This window comes from Eptatretus burgeri, chromosome 12 (assembly GCF_056783735.1).
Source record: "Eptatretus burgeri isolate ZD-2024b chromosome 12, Ebu_testis_v1, whole genome shotgun sequence".
Taxonomy (NCBI): Eukaryota; Metazoa; Chordata; class Myxini; order Myxiniformes; family Myxinidae; genus Eptatretus; species Eptatretus burgeri.
The window spans coordinates 34,763,753-34,787,322 of NC_140972.1; the positions used below are offsets into that span (position 1 = coordinate 34,763,753).

At 44.8% G+C, this 23,570-nt stretch overlaps 1 protein-coding gene across 1 annotated transcript in view; it reads left to right on the forward strand.

The window, feature by feature from the left end:
* Positions 1–9,133, forward strand: part of LOC147015397 (SH2 domain-containing adapter protein D-like) — a 146,974-nt gene extending 137,841 nt beyond the window's left edge. The window contains exon 6 of the mRNA XM_085850112.1: positions 7,327–9,133. Within this exon, the coding sequence (XP_085706238.1) occupies positions 7,327–7,513 (187 nt within the window). The 3' untranslated portion in view covers positions 7,514–9,133. The remainder of the gene's footprint in view (positions 1–7,326) is intronic.
* Positions 9,134–23,570: the final 14,437 nt, after the last annotated feature.

Sequence of the window (23,570 nt, forward strand, 5' to 3'; positions counted from 1 at the left end):
TGGCAGTTCTTTGAGATGATACAGGAATAAATAATTAAGAAAGAATAGTGATAGCGTAGTCCTGAGTAGATCGAAGCCGTTCACCGAAATAACTGATGTGCCAACGGACCACCATAGTCACGATGGATTGCTTGCTACCTTCGTAATGAATTATTGCAGCGCAATAATGATGGATTGCTTCTTTCTCAGACAACTCTTTCTTATCGACAATGCTCTGCAAACATGAAAGCTGGCGAGGCCAGTCTTTTGTTACAAAAATTGTTTGATCGATAGCTGTGATTGTTCACTTCACTTCTTACCATAATTGATTGTGAATGACAGAGTACTGACACTTAACTTACAGAAATTGTGTTTGATAGCTTCCATGGACAATCCTTTCAAACAAACAGGAATGCCTTGATGCTATAGAGCAGGTTAATAGTCTCTTTTATATCATGTTGTCATCTTTTATTCATACCAGGGCAGATGTGGTATAATCGTTATCTAAGATTGTTCTATGCCTTTATGACACCTGATCCTCCCTGTCCACAGTTCTTTTTTTAAGATATTGTGCTAAGAACACTCATTAGGGCTCCAACGGTCACTTGTGTCACCTTATGGTTTCTCGGCCATGCATGGAAGGAATGGTAATTTTTTTTGGGGGAGGAAGAACTTATAATCCTACTTATAGCTTTTCACCCACGGAGTGAATTGGGAAAGGTATGGTGAGCAGGATTCACAGCGCTATGGCAATGACCTCAGCACAACTGCACCCACCCATGAAATCGATTTCAGCATGGCAAATGAGAGTAACAAGATGGGGCAGGCAGGATAGCTCAGCAGTGGCAAAGTCGCTTGCTTATGTGCTGGCTCATAAGGTAATATTATTTTTCACCATGATGCTAAAACTTGCATGTACACCAATCAATTGGTAACAAGTCCAACGTACTAAACCAAATTAAAAACGTAAGCTATCAGAGTGACCCCAATGCAAAGTAAATTGTGGCTGATTGTCATTCTGCCATGCACAGTGCCCGGCCAGAATAAAATGAACTCCCCTGATGGAAAACAAACATTATTTTAACAATCTGTGATACAAACATAATCAAATGGACAACATATATCAGTATCTGGTAACATGTCATTTGGAGACTCACAATGCTTTAACCCATGAAGACGTCGAATCAATGATTTGCTGTATGACAGCCTGATCCAGATTTTGACAAATGTGGAATAGATTATGTTTCACCTCTTGCTTAATATTTAGCAGAGGTCGGCTTTTCCGCAGACTCTTTAGAGAAGGAGCTGCAGCCCATTCTCTCTTCCAGGCAGAGGTGGTCTGGACGTATGACGTGTGGAACCATCTTCTTGCAGTAAATGTTCACTATATTGCAAAATACCTCACTGGTATATTAAAGCGAGGCATTATGCAGTATGAAAAATATTTACTGCACAAAGATGCTGCCACATGCATCCAGAACCACGCACCTTTGCAAGATACAAACAAATTTTGATCCACCATGATATCCTCAGTGATGCAAGACTTATTGGTCCAAACTTCATGTTGTTGTAAAATGATGATCCAAGACACTCAGCTGGAATAATTAAGACGTATTTGCAAAGGAAAGAGGAAGCTGGAGTCCTTTAAATCATGGGATAACCATCTCAAAGCCCCAGATCTCAATATCATTGAAGCTGTTGGGATGATTTGGAGAAAGAAAAAGTCAAAAAGAATCCCAGCAAATGAGATGATCTTTGGAAGATCTTGGAGGAATCATGGAATACTATTCCACAAGTTTAGAACAAAATTCTTCAAAAGTGTCTTAAGAAGAATTTCAATTGTTTATGAAGGAAAAGGATTGACGTACTCGCTCTTACCGGTAGTTTATATCAAGGTATGTTGTGTATAAATTTGGTTATTAGCCCGGATTGGACTTCGTCCGAAACGAGGGCTTATGTATTTTTTTTCGATTTTCATGTCTGTGTGTGTGCGTGCGTGCGTGTATGCATGCGTCTACAACCACATCTCAGACATGTATGGACTGATTTTATTTGTACTTGGCCCACAGACAACACATGATGGTATACATAAGCACATCATTTTGTTTCGTGATGCAATCAAAGATGGCCGTCTAGCAGCCATTTTAGTTGTAAAAAACACAACAACCCGGTATCAAACACGTCCTCAACCATTTCTCTGACATGCATTTACCAATCGTATTCAAGGTTAGCACACGGATAAAGAATGGTGGGTTACATATGTGCATCATGTTTTTTTCGAGATCAAATCCAAGATGGCCGACTGGCAGCCATTTTAGTTATAAAAAAAAACTCAATGTTGAACACGTCCTCAAGCATTTCTTGGACATGCATTTAATGATGTTGTTCAAACTTGGCTGACAGGCAATGAATGATAGCTTGCATGAGCACATCATTTTTTTTTGAGATCAGATCCAAGATGGCCGACTTCGGCCATTTTAGTTATAAAAAAACTCAATGTTGAACACGTCCTCAAGCATTTCTTGGACATGCATTTACCGATGTTAATCAAACCTGGCACACCGATAATGAATGATGGCTTGCATATGCACGTCATTTTTATTTGAAATCAAATCCATGATGGCCGATTGGTGGATCATTTGTTACTTAAATGTGTCCCCAACCATTTCTCAGACATACATGGTCCGAATTTGTTCAAACTTGGCACAAGTACAGTGCATGACGGCATACACGTGGAACTCACTTCATTTGGCGATCTGATCAAAGATGGCCCACAGGTAGACTGGTGGCCATTTTAGTTGTAAAAAAACAAACCCGGTATTGAACACGTCCTCAACTATTTCTTGGACATGCATTTACCGATCTTATTAAAACTTGGCACACAGATAAGTAATGATGGCTAACATATGTATGTCTTTTTTTTTTTGGCTATCAGATCCAATATGGCCGACTGGCAGCCATTTTGTTACTTAAATGTGTCCCCAACCATTTCTCAAAAATGCATGGTCCGAATTTGTTCAAACTTGGCACAAGCACAGTACGTGGCGGCATACATGTGCAACTCACTTCATTTTGTGATCTGATTTAAGATGGCTGACTGGTAGACAGGCCGCCATTTTCGTTGTAAAAAAAACCCAGGTATCGAACAAGTCCTCAAACATTTCTCGGACATGTATTTACCGATCTTGTTCAAACTTGGCACACAGATTATGAATGATGCCTTACATATGCATGTCATTTTTGGAGATCAGATCCAAGATGGCTGACTGGCAGCCATTTTGTTACTAAAATGTGTCCCCAACCATTTCTCTGACATGTATGGTCAAATTTTGTTCAAACGTGACACCAGCACAGTACACAATGGCATACACTTGCACCTAACTTTAGTTGAAAATAAATGAAAAATCAAATGCAGGTGAGTGACCTGAGACAATGGGGAAACACGCTTCGTATACCTACGCAATGTGTAAGCACACCTCACGAGTATGTGCATATACACTGACGAGCCAAAACATTATGACCACTGACAGGTGAAGTGAATAACATTGATTATCTTGTTACAATGGCACCTGTCAAGGGGTGGGATATATTAGGCAGCAAGTGAACAGTCAGTTCTTGAAGTTGATGTGTTGGATGCAGGAGTAAAGACCTGAGCGACTTTGACAAGGGCCAAAGTTTTATGGCCAAACGACTGGGTCAGAGCATCTCTGAAACGGCAAAGCTCGTGGGGTGCTCCTGGTCAGCAGTGGTGAGTACCTACCGACAGTGGTCCGAGGAGGGACAAACCACAAACCTGTGACAGGGTGTTGGGCGCCCAAGGCTCATCCATGCACGAGGGCAACGAAGGCTATCCCGTCTGGTCCGAACTGACAGAAGGTCTACTGTGGCACAAGTCACAGAAAATTTTAATGGTGGTCATGGGAAGAATGTTTCACAATCCACAGTGCATCGCACCCTGCTGCGTATGGGGCTGCGTAGCCGCAGACCGGTCGGAGTGCCCATGTTGACCCCTGTCCCCCATCGAAAGTGCCTACAATGGGCACGTGAGCATCAGAACTGGACCTTGGAGCAATGGAAGAAGGTCGCCTAGTCCAATGAGTCCCGTTTTCTTTGAGATCACCTGGGTGGCCATGTATGTGTGTGCCGTTTACCTGGGGAAGTGATGACACCAGGATGCACTATGGGAAGACGACAAGCAGGTGGAGGGAGTGTGATGCTCTTGGCAATGTTCTGCTGGGAAACGCTGGGTCCGGCCATTCATGTGGACATCAATTTGACACGTGTCACCTACCTAAACATCGTTGCAGACCAGGTGCACCCCTTCATGGCAATGCTATTCCCTGATGACAGTGGCCTCTTTCAGCAGGATAATGCACCCCGTCACACTGCACACACTGTTCTGGAATGGATTGAGGAACATGATGAAGTATTCACGGTGTTGCCCTGAACTCCAATTTCTCCAGATCTAAATCCGATTGAGCATCTGTGGGATGTGCTGGACTGACAAGTCTGATCCACGGCGGCTCCACCTCGCAACTTATAGGACTTGAATGATCTGCTGCTAATGTTTTGGTGCCAGATACCACAGGACACCTTCAGGGGTCTTGTAGAGTCCATGCCTCGGTGGGTCGGCGCTGTTTTGGCAGCACACTGAGGACCAACAGCATATTAGGAAGGTGGCCATAATGTTTTGGCTCATCAGTGTGTATATATATATATATATATATATATATATATATATATATATATATATATATATATATATATATATATATATATATACATATGTTTGTTTGTTTTTTAGAAGAAGAAGGGGCTTCCAACCAAAAGTAAAAAACTCGATCGACTCCGCAAATTTGAGCAAAAAAGCGAGAGCAGACCCAGTCTCAGGCAACATTTCGCCGGCTTCACAGCCGGCTTCATCGGGCACAATAGACCCTGGGCCTTGGCACGTGTCCGGTTTTTATTTTGATACAACTGCTCATTTCCAGTCACATGCTGGTGCTCGAGGTCAAATGGAGGAGTGCTTTGTGAAGAAGAGAAACATTTTGCAAAAGCAAAAACAAATGTCAAATCACATCAATGAAGAGATTCTCTGCTCTTTTTTGTTTTTACTTACACATTATTGTTGTTGTATGTGTGTGGGTGAGCACGTGTGTGCGCTTTTTGTTGTTTCAGTGTTTCTGGGGCACGAACACGACTGGTTTCATGTCCTGGTTGGGCCTGACAAGGTGTTGGTTGTGCGAGTGTTGAGGCTCTCATTGGGTGTTGTGCACATTTGGATGTGGTGTTTGGGATTGGGTGTTTGTTGCTCACATTATCCAGCCGTTTGCACCATCCAGTTTTCGCCATTTGCATCAGAGGTGTGTATTGTGTGGGTGTGTCCACCGTCTCCTCAGTTGGACCACCTTCCCGGCTCTTCACGTGCCATGCTTCTAAAATCAACCTGTTGTTTGTTCGATGTAGTGTCTCGGACACGGGTCCTATCAAAGTCAAATTTATCGCCACATTGCAGGCAGTGACATGCTTTGGCTGACTGGGTCACCTTTCCAAGCCTAATTGCTCTATCATATTCATATAGCCGTTGTTTCAAATTTCTTCCAGTTTCACCAATAAAGAATTGGTCACAGTCTTTGCATGATGCCTGGTAAACTACTCCAGATTTATCACTAGTTGGTATTGGGTCCTTTAGTTTTGAGATGACATTAAGGATGGTGCGTAGAGCCTTGTAGGCTACGCCAATCCGTGAGCCATGTACTATCTTGCCAATCCTTTCAGAAAGACCCAGGTCTTATGGCAGTACACAGTGCCCAAGTGTGTCTGGCTCCTTCTGTTCTGTCCTTTTTGGTTCTTACAATGTGGGGAGTATCCCCTTGTTGTACCCATTTTTGAGCAGGACTCCTCTAACTAATCTGATTTATTTAATTGCTTCGGTTTTGGAAGATGACAGCATCAATGCCCAAGCTTCTAAGGTCCGTGCTACACTGTGTTCATGGGAGATTGGGTTGCAGGAGTTGAAATCCAGTAATCTGCTGGTGTGGGTTAGTTTCCTGTAAACCGAAGTCTTTAGGGAGCCATCATGCTTACGGTGAACCTCCACATCCAAAAATGCCAAAAAAGAAAGCAAATTGGTATGAAAAATTTTGAGGGTCATCTAGGGATAAATAGGTCCACAAAATTTTTTGATGAAGTCATCGGTCACGTGTTTCGGCAGCCACATTGTTGTTTTTTTTAACCTTTAAAAATGCTGTACTCTGAAATGGCTGAACCAATCATCACTTCCAACAGTTATAAAGTGGCAGTTCTAACTATGTCTCTTATTAATTACGTAACACACCAGTACACAAACGCCACAAAAAAACAAGTCCTGGTGAGGGTCTGCAATCTCTGATTGCTCTTTTTCTTGTTACTGTATTTATGTAAATGAGATACAATTGGAGATACAGATGAGAATATAAAAAGCAAATATAAAGTGTCATGGGTTAACCATCGGTCTAAGTGTCCATTTGTAACATAATATTGATATTTCTTATAAACCAGTGATGAGCATTATTTACATATGTGCACTGATCTAATGCTGGAAGCTTACCATTCATAGTCTTTCAAGGCAGTTGGAGCAGTTATTGACCAATATTCAGAGGTCAATCACCTTAATTCCACCATAAGATTTGAATTTTTCTTTCCAGGGCCACCACTGGTCTTTCCAGGGCCACCAAATTTATCATAGGATCTTATCATTTTCACTGCCAGCCCAAGCATCCCCTCCGTAGGCAATATGCTGCACAATGTAGTGACTCCTGCTGACACTGCATAGTGATAATTATCATTTGAGCCATTTCATTGGGAATCAATCCCAGAATGAGGCATGCACACATCACAACTGGGAAAATCTGTGCCTTTTTTATTTTAAATTATTACTGGTTACACTAATTACTCCGCTACACTACTTGGATGCTGCACAATTGCAGTGATAATTCTTACACTCCATTAACTGACATTTAGTAAGTTTACAATGTCATTTAATGTACAATTTTTTTTTAGCTGTTTAAATTTGTGGTTAGAGTGGTTATTTTCATAGGGCACTATGCAGACTACAGGCACACTAAAAGGTATCTCTTAATATATGAAAACCTATGATGTAAGTTAAAAGTGAAGGTCTGATGTAAAATTCCAACCTGTTTATGTTCCACATTTACAAATGCCTGTATTGCTCTTCCACACGCTCTTTTTCATAAATGAGATAGTCCTATATAGAGTGCAACCACACAAACATCATTGGCCGCAGGTAACTCGGTACTGTACCCTGTTAAAATGAAGCAAACTGTGGTATGCTTGTGTGGCATGCAGAAGCAGCAAAGGATTCATGCATATGAAGGTGTCTCGCACGAAGGAGCACAAGTACATCCTGGGGCAGAACAGCCTGCCCTTTGACACAGTTCCTGAAGTCATTCACCACTACAGCAGCCGCAAATTACCCGTAAAGGGTGCCGAACACCTTTCCCTCCTCTACCCTGTGGCTGTGCGCACTCTTTGAACATCACACATGAGGTGTGAGATGCCATGCTGATCGCGACCCCCTCAACATTTACGGCCCTCAAGAGATGCCGAGGTTCCCAAGATTTTTGATCAGAAAGTCGTGAAGACCTTCAGCCTCGGTCCCGAGGCATTGAGTCCCACAATAGTCCCGAGGCATTGAGGCCTCGGGCTTGTGGCTGTTGCCTCACTTGACTACTATTAAATAGGCTACTATACACTGTAATTACAGATCAAACATTACCTGTAACTGACCATGCCACAGCCTTCTCATATTCTTCCTGTATGCTCTATTGTCGCAAAAGCATTCTGTGCAAACTTTGATTCGTACGTACGTACAGTTTGTCAAATGCTTCATACGGCTACTGACACCACTAAGCACTGAAGTTAGCAGCAGCCATTGGCTACAATAGCAAAGAATTATAATCCGAGTTGAGAGCATAATAATATAATTTATGTCATCACTTTGTTGCACAAAGCACCCTGCAAGGTCATGGTTTGGGAACCAGAGGCAAAGTAATCAAGATCATTATTTATACTGTTTGGCTTTAAAAGTTGGAACAGTGTTTTGGTTACAATTTTTTTTATTTTTTGGACTGCAGAAGGACTGGAGCCTGATGCCAGGTCGTATCTTATGCTGCCCTTTTGTAGAGATCTGAACACTTTGCAGGAGTCTGTAACAAACCAGCTTTTCCCAAGCACAATGCAATCGGCAATTTAGAAAGAGGAATTATTAGGATGCTTATAAAGCTGGCAAGCAAATCCGTGGCTTCTGCATTTTTATTTTTAAGTAACCGCTTTGTGATAATCTGACCAACACTCAGCTTCTACCATATCCGATTCAGCGATTTGCATTCAGATGTTGTTGAGGGCAATGAAACATGGTCGGCGTTACGATTGCTTTGGACTGGGAAGAGTGGAGGTCAGAAAGCCGAGGAGCGGGGAAAACCTTGCAACGTCTTCGGTGTCATCTATACATATTAACAATGGAATGACAGAATTTTAACTCCGCACACCCATATGCCTCACCATCTCTCCGACATCTTCTGAACCGTACCCTTTTCTCCCCTCTCCTTTCACACTCTCCTCCCTTCATTTTGCTCTCCCATCCTGCCACCTTCTCTTTCTTTTCCTTTTTTTTTTTATCATTTTTACCCCTTCCCCACCTCTTCTATCCTTGTGCATATAATATATGGATGGCTCTTTATTCTTTTTGATTAAAGCAAGTACAGTACAGTACAGTAATCTGGCAAAACCTGGCCACAGAACAGCTTTCACTTCATTTCTCCTGTGTTAAAAATGTATGTTATTTGTTCTTACTTTAGTTTGTTTGCTGAGGTGTTAATTGGTGCTTCACAGAGGATGGACCTTTGAGCTTTTCCAAAGTGAAAGAAATTTTAAAGCAGCCTATCAGCAAGAATAGCTCAACTTTTGGCCCAAGGTAGGTCCTTGAATTTCATTAATGTAAGAAGCAAGTTTAGGCTTTTTGTTTACAGAAGTTAAAGATTGAATCTTTCTAACACAAACTGCAAATTTTACTGAAAGTTTCAAAGGCTTATTCATAAATTCTGAAAGTGTTTCCATTTCTGGAGAATAAAAACTCTGATACATGCTCTCCCTACATTGATATTCACCTGCATTTGCTACGACCCATAACAAGGTTCAATTTTCCATCCATGAGATTAAACTTCATCAGCTTCATGAAGAAGGATGAGCAGATGGAGAAACAGACATGAAACAATTGGGGATTGTGCATAACACAGATTGTGATTCTGATGATCAGGTTTCGGGGTGAGGCAGGAGCGAGCGATGGAGATAGAGGAAAAAGCAAATGGTATAACAATCCTCGGTTCCGAGGCTTATTCTGCTTTTAAAAGTGAAATCCCCTATAAAATGTTTGTGAAAATGAAAAAGTGTTGACATGTCATATAAACTCAAATCCCTTCCCTCTTCCAACTTACACAAACAAAGAGAGGGGGGAGGGCTTGATCTTCATCTCATTCCTTGCTAGCTTGAAGTGCTCCATTATTCATGTGTAAGAAAGGGAAGCGATTTGTCGATGAAACAGCTTTATTTTTCATCAGAAATGGCTCAAGCAACCTGCAACGTATGTGCATTCCATTGTGTGCACAAAAACAGTTACATCAGTGCACTTGTGAAAGTGTAATGGCTAAAACGCTTCTCTTTGACTGGTTTGTACATGGGGATAGTCTGACGTAGACCCCATTATAACCCAGGTAGGATATGGTCCAAATTACACAAACCCTAATCCTAAATCTGGACTGGTGGAGTAAGGTATGTTATTGACGAACCCAGAGTATACCTCAAAGTATAAAATGGCCTGGCCTGGAATATACCCAGGCTTGAACAATGTGGGCTAACCCAGATCATACTTGGGTATGAGCTCAAACGAGTCAGAAAGAAGATTTTTGGCTGTTACAAAACCATGGTGTAACTATGATGTCACAATATGTCGGGAATAAATTAGGACAAATATAGAGGGCTTGATTAAAAATTGGAAAAAATTAAGGCTAAACAACCTTTCACAAACTGCACTTACTTTTACTTAACCCTAAATTTATGAGTAATGCCTCACTGTGTACATCATCATAGATAATTAAATCTGAAAGTGCAATGAAAAATGTCTCCAACTTGGTTACTTAGTGTTTGCACCCAATTCAGAAATGTATTGGGCTATTTGAGAATGTCACTGTGCCAGCTGTGTTAACAGTTCATTTGCAGTTTCTGCATGTGGAAAAGACTGCCAACAGCGCTTACAGATTGTAGCGACACTTCCTGTAGTGATGGATGATTCAAGTATGGACTGTATGGTCACTGTTTTGATGGAGGTCAAGTTTAAACTTGGGATCTCCAGTGTGAAGATGAAATCATTTGATTCAAGACTCAAATGAGAAAACTGCTATCACTGTTTTTCACATTTTAAAAAAAGTTTATGTAAATAGAAGATATGCCCATAACATTAATTTGTGTGTCTCCACTGATTGGTTCAACAATTTAGTTTTTTTTATTTTCTCATTTATACCCCACTGAGGATCAGACAGGTTACATCACACTCCGACTTATCATTAAAACTAATTCAAACTGAAAGTGGATCTGATGGACCCACCTGACAAACGGTAATCTAGATCTCTCGTGAATCCCCAAAAGAGCAAAAAAAGGGTCATCTATTTAATAGGTAGGCAAACATTGCAGAAATTTTGACAGTTTTTAGCCCGTCCCATGCACAACGGAGACGAGGTTTTGCAATTGTGTGTGTGTGTGTGTGTGTGTGTGTGTGTGTGTGTGTGTGTGTGTGTGTGTGTGTGTGTGTGTGTGTGTGTGTGTGTGTGTGTGTGTGTGTGTGTGTGTGTGGCCAGGCCTTAACGTTGTTACCATTTGAGCTTGCCTCATCACATTTTCAAAAAAGAAAAAAAAATTCAAAAGAAAAATTTTCTACATTAAAAAAAAATATATATATATATATGTACAGTATGTCCTTGTTTAACATTGTGGTTACGTTCTTGAAAAGTGCGACTTTAACTTAATGACTTTATATTAAGTGAATTATTTTTCCCCATAAGAATTAATGTAAACAGTGGAGGTAAGGTTCCAGGGTAAAATTTATCGCCAATTCCAGGGTAAAAAGACATTATTTACACATACAGTCTAAGTTTTTAAAAATTTTAAGAAAGCAATTGAATATCATCATCTCTCATTGCTTCAGAACTTCATTGGTTAGCTCTTCTCTGTGTGATTGCAGAAGTTGTGTAACATCTGCTTCTTCAACCTCATCAAAACCCGCTTTATTGGCCAAGCCGAGGATAACTTTCTTCATACTGAGGACAACATCTTCAAATCATTTTGAGTCATTAACACATCCAGGCCACAACTTCCTCCATACACCATTCATGCACACCTGAGTAACTTCAGCCCAGGACCCACTGATGTTATCAATGCACTTGAGGATGTTTCCATCAGTTTAGCATATAAACACGTGGCAGCTAGTCAGGTGGATCACTACCGTACTTGTCAAACACCTGTGATCAGAGAGGGTGATGCAACCACCAATGTTATTGATACACAGCTCGGTGTATATAAAGCCTATACTACATGTACTCTGGGTGGGTTTAGACACCAGTATTTATGGTATGATTTATACTGTAGTTTTATTAGAACGAGGAAAACCATGAGTTTGGTACTAAATTAGAGGTAAAATGACTTTATAATGGAACAGTGAATGACTTTAAACGAGTATGTTCTGCATTATATCAGTGACTTAATAACGAAACAATGTTAATGACAATATTAAGAATTAATTATTAATTAAGAATTAATCAATTAAAATTAATCTATCTAAAATTCCAGCAGTGTGTGTGTCTGTGTGTGTGTGTTTCTGTTTGTGTGTGTGTGTGTGTGTGTGTGTGTGTGTGTGTTTCTGTGTGTGTGTTTCTGTGTGTGTGTCTGTGTGTCTGTGTCTGTGTCTGTGACCGCTGTTTCTCGACAACCACTGGTCCGATCTAATTGAAACTTGCCAGATATATTTCTGGGGACCTGAGGATTTGCCTTTTCAAGGTTTGATATTAATCGGACAAGTGCTTCCCAAGTTATGGCCATTTATTTACCAAACCAATGACAGGACACGTTGCTGTGTGGGCGCGTGGTCGATGGGGAAGGGAACCTCAGCTACGTTCCCCATTACGGGTTACAACGTACGGACTTCCATAGAGTGATGACTTCGTGTATTCTAATAATTTCTCGATTTCTTATGCGCATTTAGAGATAAACACAATGCCCCAAGTTATGATCGTTTTCATATTGGACGGTGCATAAATTTCGGTAACATCAGAGTGAGCTGGTATGCTCCGAACCAGGAAGTAATTTTTTTTTTTGCACGAACGTTTTTTTTTTTCTCTCTTCTCTTCTCTTCGTGTTTTTCCTTGCAAAAAGGCAAAATGCGTTGGCGCTAATTGAAATGAAAACGGAGAAGAACCTTCAGAGTGTAGGCTTCATTCCATTTGATTGAAGCCGCTTCTACGGGCACATCAGGGATACAGGTGCAGCAAGGAGTACATGAGCAGTAAGGTATACACGTGCAACTAATCACCGCAAAATAAATCAGTATAAGCCCGGAGTCCGATATACTCTCAATTCTCACCATTCAACGAGCACCAAATGAATCGCCGCCGTAAATGACAATGCCCCTGGGACAATCCCCCCGACCGAGCAGAATCTTAGCTTTATCTATTCCGTGCTCGAGCCGTGCAACATGTGATCACACGTCACGACCTTCAATTCACCACATTCTCCCCGTCTTTAAAATGTAACTAGAGGCCCAACTAACGCACCATGATTACTTCAGCGCTACAGGAGTATACATTTCAAGCAACGCGAACTATCTAAACTACAGAAGCATACATGCCAAGCAGTGAGGATTATTTTGAGTTGTAGGAGCATGGTCAAGAGCATCGATATATTATGTAACGAGCATATAGGAGCATGAGCATCGAGGATGCCGATAATCCCCTTTACAGATTGAGTCGGCGAGGGGGTATTATCCGTCGACCTCTCCGGGAGTAAATGGCGGTTTCACTTGAGGGAGGCTTCCGATGCTCTTGGTGAGCCTCAACTCGTGCCGGGGATGACTCGCCGATCGCTCTCAGGTGGAACGCGGCAGCTCCGTCGCCACCATTCTCGGGTGGAGTTCCTGGGGGGGGGAACACCTGGGGAGGGGATGTCAGAGGGAGGAGTGCCAGATGGTGGTGTACCTGCGGGAGGAGTACCTGAGGGAGCCAAATGGCAAACTGACACAGTGGTCTCCCTGCCATCCGGGAGCCTGACATGAGCATACTCTGGATTAGTATCGATGAGTTCGACCTCTTCCACCAGGGGTTCATACTTGCTTTGTCGTACCGGGCGTTTCATGAACACTGTTCCGGGATGGGTTAGCCAGTTGGGCACCGATTGGCCGTCAACATAACGCCGCTGGTGAGTAAACATTCGTTCGTGAGGAGTTGCATTGGTGGACATACAGAGCAAAGAGCGTATGGAATTCAGAGCGTCGAGAAGGGTAACCTCCCACCGCTCGGGCCCCAGTCCTCTCGATTTCAGCGCCAGAGTTACGGCTTTCCAAATAACTCCATTATATCGTTCCACCTGCCCATTACCCTGTGGGTTGTAACCCGTCGTTCGACTAGTTGCTATGCCGTGCTCTAATAGGAATTGTTTTAGCCCGGCCGACATGAAACACGGCCCTCTGTCTGAATGTATGTACGAAGGTTTCCCAAACATAGCGAAGAGGTCAGACAGACATTTCACGACAGTGCCCGAGGTCATATCCGAGCACGGAAATGCGAAAGGGAACCTTGAATATTCATCAACAACAGTGAATATGTATCTGTTGTCTGTCTCGGTCGGCAGGGGCCCTTTGAAGTCAATGTTTAGACTCTCGAAGGGAGAAGTGGCCTTGATCAATCTGCCAGAAGCCGCGCCATAGAATCTGGGTTTTAGTTCAGCACAAACAGGGCATGAAGCATTCATTTGTTTAATATCTTCAATAGAATAGGGAAGGTTTTGTCTGCGCACGAAATGTGCCATTCTGGTTACCCCCGGGTGGCACAGAGACACATGGAGGTATTGCAAAGCCCGACTGATTGTCGCCGAACAGTAGACCCGAGAGAAGGTGTCTGCAGCAGGGTTTTCCCTCCCAGGCCGGTAAACTATGTTGTAACTATAGCAGGCTAGGTCTATCCGCCATCTCATAATTTTTTCATTCTTAATTTTCCCGTTATTTTTCCCATCAAACATGAATGCCACGGATTGTTGGTCCGTGACGAGCGTGAAATGGTTTCCCAGTAAATAGTGTCTCCATTTACGTAGGGCTTCGACAATAGCGTACGCTTCCTTCTCTATTGCTGAGTGTCTCTGCTCGCTTCCAGAGAGAGTTCTCGAGAAGAACGCGACAGGTCGCCCAGACTGATTAAGCGTAGCAGCTATCGCGTGATCAGAAGCATCTGTTTCAACCACGAAGGGCACCGAGCTATCGATCGATAATACCACGGAATTACTGATATCATCTTTGAGGCTGTGGAAAGCTTTTACAACAGCGGCATCTGGTGGGAAGTTTTTGCAATGCACTAGGGGATGTATTTTCTCGGAGTATTGGGAAATCCATCTTGCATAGTAAGTGAACATGCCGATCACCCGGCGCATTGTCTGCAGGTCCTGAGGTGGGGGTAGCTCACGAAGTGGGCGCAATCGTTCAGGATCAGGCTTAATCGTGCCGTCGGCTATCGTGTAGCCGAGAAGGTCAATTGACCTTGCCGAGAATACGCATTTCTTGTAGTTGAGGGTCAGATTATATTTTCTAGCAATGCTCAAGAATCTGTCCAGATTCATATCATGTTCCCCCTGATCCCTACCGCACACTGTGACATTGTCCACGTAAACAAAAGTGTCTTTGAGGTTTTCATCTGAGATGATGTCGTCCATAACTCGTTGTAAGCAAGCTACTCCATTCGTGACACCGAACGGAATCCTCCTGAATTGGTAGAGGCGTCTACCTGCCTGGAATGCGGTGTAAGGTTTGTCTTCCTCTCGGATGGGTATTTGATGATAGGCGCTTCGCAAATCGATGGTGCTGAATATCTTATAATTGGCCACGCATTCGACCATCTCGTCTATGCGCGGCAAAGGGTAGGCATCGAGTTGGGTGAAACGATTGACCGTTTGGGAATAATCGACAACCATTCGTTTCTTATGATTCTGATTGGCGGTGACCAACACCTGTGCGCGCCATGGCGAATCGCTCGGTTCTATAATTCCTTCTTCCAGTAATCGCTTGGTCTCTGAAGTGATGAAGTTCATATCAGCAGTGGTATATCGCCGCGATTTGATCGCTACCGGTTTACAGACCGGCGACAAGTTAGCAAACAGCTGGGGGGACGTTACCTCTGCGGTGGTCAAAGCATTTAAAATTAGACGAGGTTTGCTTCCTCCAAAGGGTATTTCGACGCTCGTGTGCTGCTTGAGGGCATTATGACCCAGAATTACGTCTGCGCATAAATCACGAAGCACCAGTACCCTTACATCCCGATGCGTGTACCCTTTTACGTCCAATTCAACATTGCAGTACCCTCGTACGCGGGACTGTAGTGATGTGGAGGGCATGCATACCGTATTGTCTGTCGGGTGGATCTTCCATTTCCTGCCCTTCACTAGCGAGCTGTTGACGAAACTTTCAGAGCTACCGGTATCAATCAGTGCCTCAGCCATATGCCCGTTAATTCGTATGTTGATGATAGCCTTGGATAGATTCCCCGGTGAGGCTGCAGTTAGTTTCTTTTGTGAGTAGAGAGCCGCAGAAGTGGGTTTATTTCTCCTTAGAGTAGATTTACATACCCTGGCATAATGCCCTTTCTTGTCACAATTCATGCATGTGGCATCTCTGGCGGGGCAGTTTTGGCGGGGGTGTCTTTTGTACCCACAAAAGAAGCATTTACCAACTGGAGTAGTTGCTGAGGAGTTTGACGAGGTCTGGGTATCCGACTCCTCGGGTTTTTCTCCATCCCCTGTGTCAGGCTGTGTCTGTGTCTGCGGGGTTCCTTGAGTTTCCACCGTAGCGGCGTTCATTAGCAGCATCGGTGTCCCAAATGACTCAGATTGCTGCTGAGCCGTATCCATCGCTCGAGCCTGGTCGACTACCTTTTCAAGAGTGGGTTGCGCTTTCTCTAGTAAGCGTTGCCGTATGTGGGCTGATCTGAGTCCTTGGATAAATGCCTCCCGGGTCGCTTCATTTCGGTGTTCCTCGGCGTTTACGGCCCGGAAGCTGCCGTCTTTTCCCAGCTGTTTCAGAGCTTGCAGGAACTGATCGATTGTCTCCCCGGCTGCTTGCTTGCGTGTGTTGAGAAGATGTCGTATGTATACCTCGTTCTTGCGCTTCACGTAGAGCGCCTGCAGCACGTCGATCGCTGCATCGTAGGTGTCACACTCCGAGAAGAGCCTGTATACGCTGGGCGAGACATGATTCACAAGGGCGGCCAATTTGTCGGCTCCCTCTTCGATGATGGTCAGATAGTGTGAGAAGGAATGGAACCAATGCGACCATTTCATTTCTGAGTCAGTCGCGTTTGTGTCTGCGTCGAACCTCTCTGGTTTGTAGATCTTGTCCATCGTTGGTTGAGAGAGCCGAGAAAACCAAATGGAATAAATTGAAATGAAAACGGGTGAAGAACCTTCAGAGTGTAGGCTTTATTCCATTTGATTGAAGCCGCTTCTACGGGCACACCAGTGAATACAGGTGCAGCAAGGAGTACATAAGCAGTAAGGTGTACACGTGCAACTAATCGCAAAATAAATCAGTATAAGCACGGAGTCCGATATACTCTCAATTCTCACCATTCAACGAGCACCAAGAGAATCGCCGCCGTAAACGACAATGCCCCTGGGACAATCCCCCCGACCGAGAAGAACCTTAGCTTTATCTATTCCGTGCTCGAGCCGTGCGACATGTGATCACACGTCACGACCTTCAATTCACCACACTAATTGAATCATTGGCCATTAAAACTAATAATTTATCAAAACGTTGGCAGATCCAGCAGCCTCCGCATTCTTGTCCTGAACGAGGAAACAAAGAAAAAGCGCCGTTACCTCAGCGATGTTGTTTATGAAGAGGTGCGAACGAGGTAAAGGTGTGTACAATGTACATGGAGACAATTTTTATTATTATTTATTTATTGAAGAAAAATTGTTCCAAAAATAATTTATCAAAAAAAGTGCACAACTTTTTTTTGCTTCCAATTGTCAAAACGTTGTGGCCTTTGGAAGTGTTCAGGAATTCAGCTCCACTCAACGTGCTTGCCAACGAAATACATCCCGATTTGGTGGTAAACACGATTCACAACGACGGGTTTCCTTACTCATTGCTCTGCAGTCTGCATTCAACCCCTTCACTTGTCATCTCATTGACCTCATTTCATGTATCTATAATTCCAGCTGTGTGTGTGTGTGTGTGTGTGTGTGTGTGTGTGTGTGTGTGTGTGTGTGTGTGTGTGTGTGTGTGTGTGTGTGTGTGTGTCGTTTACGAGAGCGAAGGAACGGCCTGTGTGGTTGTTGTCTCTGGCACGCAGTTTGAAAGTTTTTTTTTTTTTTGCACGTACGGCCACGCACGTACGGGCATGCACCTACGGGCATGCACTAGTGTTAAGAATGTTAACAATGTTAAGCGAGGACTCACTGTATACAAACACACACACACACACATTCTTTCAGGTCGGGGTTCGAGGACGGACGAGGTCCACAGGGTGGTCGTCGGACCCACTGCTCACCTTCTAACCCTGAGGCCACCAAGCCACGGATAACTCTGCAGCCTGATAGGTTGTTAAGCAACCGCGGACAATGGTTGATATAATTTGATCAAACAGGGTTCTCATGCCTTCGATGTTGTGTTACCTATTAGTGACCTAATGTCCTCAACTAGAGCATCGTGACCTCAACGCCCATCTATCTTCTTATTACACCTGAGCGAAACCGTGGGTTGGAAGTTGGCTAAACCAATGCTGGAGCAAATCAGTGGGGCATAAACTTTCTCTCTATATATTATGTACACTTTATGCCAGACCAATGAAAGAAAGGACAACCAAACCTCACCTCACTCTGGACCCAGCACACTTTATTGTGGCAGGCGATCCCTTGAGCAAGCAGTTTTCTTCCTGATGCATCCCTGGCACACACACACACACAACAGCCCCAAACGAAACCATGCCTTGACATTTACAAGTACATGGCTTCGAGGGTGCAAAGTTCACATGAGCATCCTTTGACCTCACATGACCCTTTCCCATTGGTGCGCATCTGACGGTGACGGTCCAACATGGAAAAATCCCCATCGTCTTGCTCAGGTTACGTCTGAAGGCCACAGGCGCCCCAAACCCCACCGCTTGTCTGAGCGAACGGTCTAATGGTTCCTCCCCACACGCACAAACACTCTAATGGTTCCTCCCCACGTGTACAAACATGCGACTGGTTCCTCTCCACACGTGTAAACACTCTAATGGTTCCTCTCCAAACGTTTAGACACTCGAATGGTTCCTCCCCATGTGTGTAAACACTCAAATGGTTCCTCCCCATGTGTGTAAACACTCTGGTTCCTCCCCATGTGTGTAAACACTCGAATGGTTCCTCCCCATGTGTGTAAACACTCTGGTTCCTCCCCATGTGTGTAAACACTCGAATGGTTCCTCCCCATGTGTGTAAACACTCTGGTTCCTCCCCATGTGTGTAAACACTCGAATGGTTCCTCCCCATGTGTGTAAACACTCTGGTTCCTCCCCATGTGTGTAAACACTCGAATGGTTCCTCCCCATGTGTGTAAACACTCTGGTTCCTCTCCATGTGTGTAAACACTCTGGTTCATCTCCATGTGTGTAAACACTCGAATGGTTCCTCCCAATGCATGTAAACACTCTGGTTCCTCCCCATGCGTGTAAACACTCTGGTTCCTCTCCATGTGTGTAAACACTCTGGTTCCTCCCCATGCGTGTAAACACTCTGGTTCCTCTCCATGTGTGTAAACACTCTGGTTCCTCCCCATGCGTGGAAACACTCGAATCGTTCCTCTCCATGCGTGTAAACACTTGAATGGTTCCTCCTCATGTGTGTAAACACTCTGGTTCCTCTCCATGTGTGTAAACACTCTGGTTCATCTCCATGTGTGTAAACACTCGAATGGTTCCTCCCAATGCGTGTAAACACTCTGGTTCCTCCCTATGCGTGTAAACACTCTGGTTCCTCTCCATGTGTGTAAACACTCTGGTTCCTCCCCATGCGTGTAAACACTCTGGTTCCTCCCCATGCGTGTAAACACTCTGGTTCCTCTCCATGCGTGTAAACACTCTGGTTCCTCTCCATGTGTGTAAACACTCAAATGGTTCCTCCCCATGTGTGTAAACACTCGAATGGTTCCTCCCCATGCCTGTAAACACTCGAATGGTTCCTCCCCATGTGTGTAAACACTCGAATGGTTCCTCTCCATGCCTGTAAACACTCTGGTTCCTCTCCATGTGTGTAAACACTCGAATGGTTCCTCCCCATGCGTGTAAACACTCTAGTTCCTCCTCATGCGTGGAAACACTCTGGTTCCTCCCCATGCGTGTAAACACTCTGGTTCCTCTCCATGCGTGTAAACACTCTGGTTCCTCCCTATGCGTGTAAACACTCGAATCGTTCCTCTCCATGCGTGTAAACACTCGAATGGTTCCTCTCCATGCGTGTAAACACTCTGGTTCGTCTCCATGCGTGTAAACACTCGAATCGTTCCTCTCCATGCGTGTAAACACTTGAATGGTTCCTCCCCATACATGTAAACACTCGGGTTCCTCCCCATGCGTGTAAACACTCTGGTTCCTCCCCATGCGTGTAAACACTCTGGTTCCTCCTCATGCGTGTAAACACTCTGGTTCCTCTCCATGTGTGTAAACACTCGAATGGTTCCTCCCCATGCGTGTAAACACTCTGGTTCCTCTCCATGTGTGTAAACACTCGAATGGTTCCTCCCCATGTGTGTAAACACTCTGGTTCCTCCCCATGCGTGTAAACACTCTGGTTCCTCCCCATGCGTGTAAACACTCTGGTTCCTCTCCATGCGTGTAAACACTCGAATGGTTCCTCCCCATGCGTGTAAACACTCGAATGGTTCCTCCCCATGCGTGTAAACACTCGAATGGTTCCTCCCCATGCGTGTAAACACTCTGGTTCCTCCCCATGCGTGTAAACACTCTGGTTCCTCCTCATGCGTGTAAACACTCTGGTTCCTCTCCATGTGTGTAAACACTCGAATGGTTCCTCCCCATGCGTGTAAACACTCTGGTTCCTCTCCATGTGTGTAAACACTCGAATGGTTCCTCCCCATGCGTGTAAACACTCTGGTTCCTCTCCATGTGTGTAAACACTCGAATGGTTCCTCCCCATGTGTGTAAACACTCTGGTTCCTCCCCATGCGTGTAAACACTCTGGTTCCTCTCCATGCATGTAAACACTCAAATGGTTCCTCCCCATGCGTGTAAACACTCGAATCGTTCCTCCCCATGCGTGTAAACACTCGAATGGTTCCTCCCCATGCGTGTAAACACTCGAATGGTTCCTCCCCATGCGTGTAAACACTCTGGTTCCTCCCCATGCGTGTAAACACTCTGGTTCCTCCCCATGCGTGTAAACACTCTGGTTCCTCCCCATGCGTATAAACACTCGAATGGTTCCACCCCATGTGTGTAAACACTTGAATGGTTCCTCCCCATGCGTGTAAACACTCTGGTTCCTCCCCATGCGTGTAAACACTCTGGTTCCTCCCCATGCGTGTAAACACTCTGGTTCCTCCCCATGCGTATAAACACTCGAATGGTTCCACCCCATGTGTGTAAACACTCTGGTTCCTCCCCATGCGTGTAAACACTCTGGTTCCTCCCCATGCGTATAAACACTCGAATGGTTCCTCCCCATGTGTGTAAACACTCTGGTTCCTCCCCATGTGTGGAAACACTCGAATGGTTCCTCCCCATGTGTGTAAACACTCTGGTTCCTCTCCATGTGTGTAAACACTCTGGTTCATCTCCATGTGTGTAAACACTCGAATGGTTCCTCCCAATGCGTGTAAACACTCTGGTTCCTCCCCATGCATGTAAACACTCTGGTTCCTCTCCATGTGTGTAAACACTCTGGTTCCTCCCCATGTGTGTAAACACTCTGGTTCCTCCCCATGTGTGTAAACATTCTGGTTCCTCCCTATGCGTGTAAACACTCTGGTTCCTCTCCATGTGTGTAAACACTCTGGTTCCTCCCCATGTGTGTAAACACTCTGGTTCCTCCCCATGCGTGTAAACACTCTGGTTCCTCCCCATGCGTGTAAACACTCTGGTTCCTCTCCATGCGTGTAAACACTCTGGTTCCTCTCCATGTGTGTAAACACTCAAATGGTTCCTCCCCATGTGTGTAAACACTCGAATGGTTCCTGCCCATGCCTGTAAACACTCTGGTTCCTCCCCATGTGTGTAAACACTCGAATGGTTCCTCCCCATGTGTGTAAACACTCTGGTTCCTCCCCATGCGTGTAAACACTCTGGTTCCTCTCCATGCGTGTAAACACTCGAATGGTTCCTCCCCATGCGTGTAAACACTCGAATCGTTCCTCCCCATGCATGTAAACACTCGAATGGTTCCTCCCCATGCGTGTAAACACTCGAATGGTTCCTCCCCATGCGTGTAAACACTCGAATGGTTCCTCCCCATGCGTGTAAACACTCTGGTTCCTCCCCATGCGTGTAAACGCTCTGGTTCCTCCCCATGCGTGTAAACACTCTGGTTCCTCCCCATGCATATAAACACTCGAATGGTTCCACCCCATGTGTGTAAACACTTGAATGGTTCCTCCCCATGCGTGTAAACACTCTGGTTCCTCCCCATGCGTGTAAACACTCTGGTTCCTCCCCATGCGTATAAACACTCGAATGGTTCCTCCCCATGTGTGTAAACACTCTGGTTCCTCCCCATGTGTGGAAACACTCGAATGGTTCCTCCCCATGTGTGTAAACACTCTGGTTCCTCTCCATGTGTGTAAACACTCTGGTTCATCTCCATGTGTGTAAACACTCGAATGGTTCCTCCCAATGCGTGTAAACACTCTGGTTCCTCCCCATGCGTGTAAACACTCTGGTTCCTCTCCATGTGTGTAAACACTCTGGTTCCTCCCCATGTGTGTAAACACTCTGGTTCCTCCCCATGTGTGTAAACACTCTGGTTCCTCCCTATGCGTGTAAACACTCTGGTTCCTCTCCATGTGTGTGAACACTCTGGTTCCTCCCCATGTGTGTAAACACTCTGGTTCCTCCCCATGCGTGTAAACACTCTGGTTCCTCCCCATGCGTGTAAACACTCTGGTTCCTCTCCATGCGTGTAAACACTCTGGTTCCTCTCCATGTGTGTAAACACTCAAATGGTTCCTCCCCATGTGTGTAAACACTCGAATGGTTCCTCCCCATGCCTGTAAACACTCTGGTTCCTCCCCATGTGTGTAAACACTCTGGTTCCTCCCCATGCATGTAATCACACTAATGGTTCCTCCCCATGTGTGTAAACACTCGAATGGTTCCTCCCCATGCGTGTAAACACTCTGGTTCCTCCCCATACGTGTAAACACTCTGGTTCCTCCCCATGCGTGTAAACACTCTGGTTCCTCTCCATACGTGTAAACACTCGAATGGTTCCTCCCCATGTGTTTAAACACTCTAGTTCCTCCTCATGCGTGGAAACACTCTGGTTCCTCCCTATGCGTGTAAACACTCTGGTTCCTCTCCATGCGTGTAAACACTCTGGTTCCTCCCTATGCGTGTAAACACTCGAATCGTTCCTCTCCATGCGTGTAAACACTCGAATGGTTCCTCTCCATGCGTGTAAACACTCTGGTTCGTCTCCATGCGTGTAAACACTCGAATCGTTCCTCTCCATGCGTGTAAACACTCAAATGATTCCTCCCCATGCATGTAAACACTCGGGTTCCTCCCCATGCGTGTAAACACTCTGGTTCCTCCCCATGCGTGTAAACACTCTGGTTCCTCCTCATGCGTGTAAACACTCTGGTTCCTCTCCATGTGTGTAAACACTCGAATGGTTCCTCCCCATGCGTGTAAACACTCTGGTTCCTCTCCATGTGTGTAAACACTCGAATGGTTCCTCCCCATGTGTGTAAACACTCTGGTTCATCCCCATGCGTGTAAACACTCTGGTTCCTCCCCATGCGTGTAAACACTCTGGTTCCTCTCCATGCGTGTAAACACTCGAATGGTTCCTCCCCATGCGTGTAAACACTCGAATGGTTCCTCCCCATGCGTGTAAACACTCGAATGGTTCCTCCCCATGCGTGTAAACACTCGAATGGTTCCTCCCCATGCGTGTAAACACTCGAATGGTTCCTCCCCATGCGTGTAAACACTCTGGTTCCTCCCCATGCGTGTAAACACTCTGGTTCCTCCTCATGCGTGTAAACACTCTGGTTCCTCTCCATGTGTGTA